Source organism: Lipotes vexillifer, unplaced genomic scaffold, assembly GCF_000442215.2.
Source record: "Lipotes vexillifer unplaced genomic scaffold, Lipotes_vexillifer_v1.1 scaffold1063, whole genome shotgun sequence".
Taxonomy (NCBI): domain Eukaryota; kingdom Metazoa; phylum Chordata; class Mammalia; order Artiodactyla; family Lipotidae; genus Lipotes; species Lipotes vexillifer.
Window position 1 is genome coordinate 2,321,862 of NW_006799734.1, and position 3,918 is coordinate 2,325,779.

Below are 3,918 nucleotides of genomic sequence, written 5' to 3' on the forward strand. Positions count from 1 at the left end.
TCAAAATTGGGTGTCTTTCACACTGACCTGTATTTTGGTTTCTTAGGAATTTTTTGAATCTTATGATCTGCCATTATATTCCCCAGTTTTCAAATGACTTTTTTGATTTGAAGAAAAATCAACTTGTACCATATTAGAGGAAAAGGGAATGAAAAAATAAATCCTTTCATGTAAAGGAGAAAGGGAAGCATGGGAGAGCTGGGACAAATGGGACAGAATGAGACGGTGGATTTAAACCTAAAGACGCCAGCTGTTACACTAAGTAGAAATGGACTAAAATGTCCAATTAGGAGATGAAGGACTTTAAACTGGGTAAGAAATCTAAGTATATTTGGTATACAATATACCAAGCACCAATATACTGTATATTGGAGAGTATATTGGAGACATAATATTTGGAGATACAATAAAAACATAAAGACACATTAACGGTGAAGAAAAAAGGACTAAGAAAATTAACGTGCAAATACTAAGCAAACGAAGCAGGTGTGGCCCCATGAGGCACAGGCAGAGCAGACTCAAAGGCGGATGTCTTGTTAGGGACAGTGAACAGGCGAGCCGCAGAAACTAACAGCAGAGCCTCAAATGCAGCTCCTTAAACAGGGCACCGAGCCGGAGAACACTGGGAGGCGCACAGACCCCCGGTGGGTGTGAGACTTCAACACGCCTCTGACGCACGGCGCCCCCGCTCCTCGTGAGCAGATGTGGCACACTTCCAGAAGCCAGCGGAGACCTGGACACTCCTTCCCTCCCCACCCGCCCCACCCGCGGGACCCCCAGGACCCCCGACCTCCTTCTCTTCCCGCCCTGCCCCCACCTCGCACACCTGCTCTGCACAGCCAGCCCCCAAGTCCACTACCTGAGGTCTTGGGCCTGCAGCTCCGGCTCCACGAGAGCCTCGGTGAGCACGCCCTGCGCTCAGGGCCGCACCCCCTCCGTGTCAGCCGGCTCAGGCCGAGGGGCGCCCCCCTCCCCTGCCGTGGGCTGGCTGGGGCCCAGGCGTGGCTCCCTGAGTTCTCCACATCCACTGCTCCTCTGCCAGTGTATGTCACGTTGGTCACGCGCAGGATTCCTGACTGTTAGCGCCACTTACCACCTCCAGCTTCCAGGGTTGAAGGTGAGATGCCGGACGGCCTTCTGGTAACTCTGCCACTATGGTCATCTCTCCTTTCATCCGGAAGCATAAACGGTCTTGTCCTCTCTAGACTCCATAAAGTTTAGAGTTTCATCAACTTAGTTTTTATAATCAGAATGCACCCAGTTGTGTCTTTTCTCACCAGTTTTGCTGAGCACCTGGTGTGCCCTGTGATCTGTGGGTTCTCCCTCAGCTCAGGAATCTTCTCTGGTGTAGATGCCGCTTCCCCGCGCCCCGCCGTGCATCGCTTTTTCCTCCTGGAATTCCCATCACCCCACCAAGCTTCCATTCTCTTCCCGTATAATATTCATTTTTATTTTTGTGTTATGATACATTGTAATCACTACTGTTTTAAATACACAAATTGTACTTGATTTGGACCACATGTGACTGTTAACACCTTCAAATAGGTACTTAACTTCTTGGGATTTAAGACACTGGACAGAGCCTGAGGACCAGATGGACAGAAAGAAAGAGTGACAGCAGATGAGTGACGGGGGTGGAGCTGGGCCGGAGCCCGAGCCCCCTGAGCAGCCACGTCCCCCCTGCCCCCGGCCCCCGGCCCCCGGATTCTTCCAGCCCCCGCTGTGGTCCCGCGGGTGGAAGGAGCATGTGGCGGGGGCCCAGGAGGGGACGTCACCTTAAGCCACAGTCCTAAGTGAACCTGTGTGAGAGAAACAGCTGTGCGCGGCATCCTGGAGAACAACACCCTTTATTCGGCACTAGAGACAGAGTCCGTGCCACCGAGCTGCGCACGCGGCCCTAGTGGTGGGACTGCCGGAACTGCAGGCCACAGTAGCCACACGTCCCCGTCTTTGTTTCCTTGTCCTGGAAAATTCAAAGGGAAAGATCTCCCATTTCCGTATTCTACATCAATCTAGAGACAGGTAGACCTCAGACACTAAAAGCAGACACTGGAAACACACAGCCAACCAGGGGCGCCCAAGGAGCTCCGGGGTCACTGCCTGACGCTGGACGTGGCTGTGCCGGAGGCCCTGGGTCCAGCCTGCTCCACCCAGACTCGCTGGGGTTGCAGGCTCCCTGCCCTGGAACACACGGCTCGGTCCCCGTCCCCCTCCTGGCCCTCGAGCAGGGGCCTGGAAGGACTGGAGGGTGGGGCGCGGAGCAGAGGCCCAGCCCTCAGGGGTGGGGTCCAGCCCGGACCCAGCAGCAGGGGCAGCGGTGGGTCCTGCCCTGTCGCAACAGCAACATCACGTGCATCTGAGCTTTATCCCGAGGCACCCTTCTCTGCTCTAACACCCAGCGTACTGTTCTCCTTCTCAAAGGCTCTGTGCGTGTAGTTATCAACAGTGTAAACGATCACACAGGCACCAACACGATGGTTCCCTGGGAAAGGCAGATGCCTACAAGTCTGAGGGAAAGCAGTGCTGGTGACACTAAGGGCGTTGCACACACGTCACAGGCAAAGCTGCCCTGGACACGCCCTTTGTTCAGCCCCTGTGGTATGGTCTGTGGGCAAGGCCGAGTGGGAGAGGGTGAGGCCAGTGGGGTGAGGACAGAAGGACGGGGGTCCGGGGACGGATGGCACATTACCAGGTTTATGTACACTTTGGGGTGGCCCAGGGCCCCCCCCGCACCGTCACACCATATCACTCGACTCCCAACTTGGCTCACAGGCTGCTCTGCTATCAGGTCGATGGCAAAGTTCTCATTCACCTGGAAAAAGACAGACAGGAGAAGCTCGTACAGACAAGCACAAACACTGGACGCTCTCATGGAATTTAAACCAATGTAGACCGCCCCCCACATACACGCACACACTGCCAGCAAAGGCACGTTCTGTACCGTTTCATTTAAACATTATCAGTGTAGATCTTCAAAATACACAAGTAATTAAATACATGTACACACACACTTAACTTTTCATTTGGATATAATTTCAAACTTACAGAAAAGCTGCAAGAATTACAACAGTACAAAGAATTCTCCTTTGTCTCTACCTGGATTCACCCTGTTAACACCCCGCCCCGCGTGCAGCGTCACCTGTTCCCTCCTGGCCCCGCCCCGCCCTCCCTCTCACACCCGCACACGGACACACTTGCACACACATGCTCCTCTCCTCTACCTGCTGGAAAAGACAGAAGCAGCAGCTGACCCCGGGGCCAGGAGCCACGCTGTCTCCCTGACCACTTCACCATGGGGACCGGGCTCTGAACTAGCAGCTGGTTCGGGGTCCCGAGCAGGAAACGTGACAGATGAGGCTGAGCCACGTTGCGACGGAGGGAAAGGCAGCCTCAGACTACAAGGGCTGCTCCACGTGGGAAACTGGAGCGACGACGGCACCACAATCACAAAGCACGGAAACACAACATGCTTGAACCCACGCTTCCACAGAGATGCTCTAAATCCACCGATTTCCTTACTGGAAGGAACCAACTCGTGACTTTCAAGCTGGTAAATAAGGGAGAGAGCGGCGCATCGCTCCCCTTTCCTCGGGCAGCCAGCTTCTCTGGGTGCAGGCACTCAGCTGGGAGGCACAGAACGTCGTCTGAGCTGAGGAAGCTGGAGATGCTCACCCACAGCAGCCAGAACCGGAACCGCCACGCATGGCCCGGCAGAAGCCCAACGTTACGGGCAGCGGCTGGACCTACACACAGACCCCAATCTGATCTGATGGGGCTGCGGGATTCCACCCCAGCTGACACACTCTGGGTGCAAAACAGCAAGATCACACCTCGAAGGTCCCCCATCTCTGGGGGCCAAAGGGTCACGGGGTTGGAACTCGGTAACAGAGGACAAAATGGTCAGTGGTGGGGCCCCGC

General features: G+C 54.9%; 1 protein-coding gene across 1 annotated transcript in view; it reads right to left on the bottom strand.

The window, feature by feature from the left end:
* Positions 1-1,897: 1,897 nt before the first annotated feature.
* Positions 1,898-3,918, bottom strand: part of NDUFS6 (NADH:ubiquinone oxidoreductase subunit S6) — a 5,737-nt gene continuing 3,716 nt past the window's right edge. The window contains exons 3-4 of the mRNA XM_007471905.1: positions 2,690-2,812; positions 1,898-1,963 (exon numbers count right to left, since the gene is read on the bottom strand). Coding sequence (XP_007471967.1) covers positions 1,898-1,963; positions 2,690-2,812 — 189 coding nt within the window. The remainder of the gene's footprint in view (positions 1,964-2,689; positions 2,813-3,918) is intronic.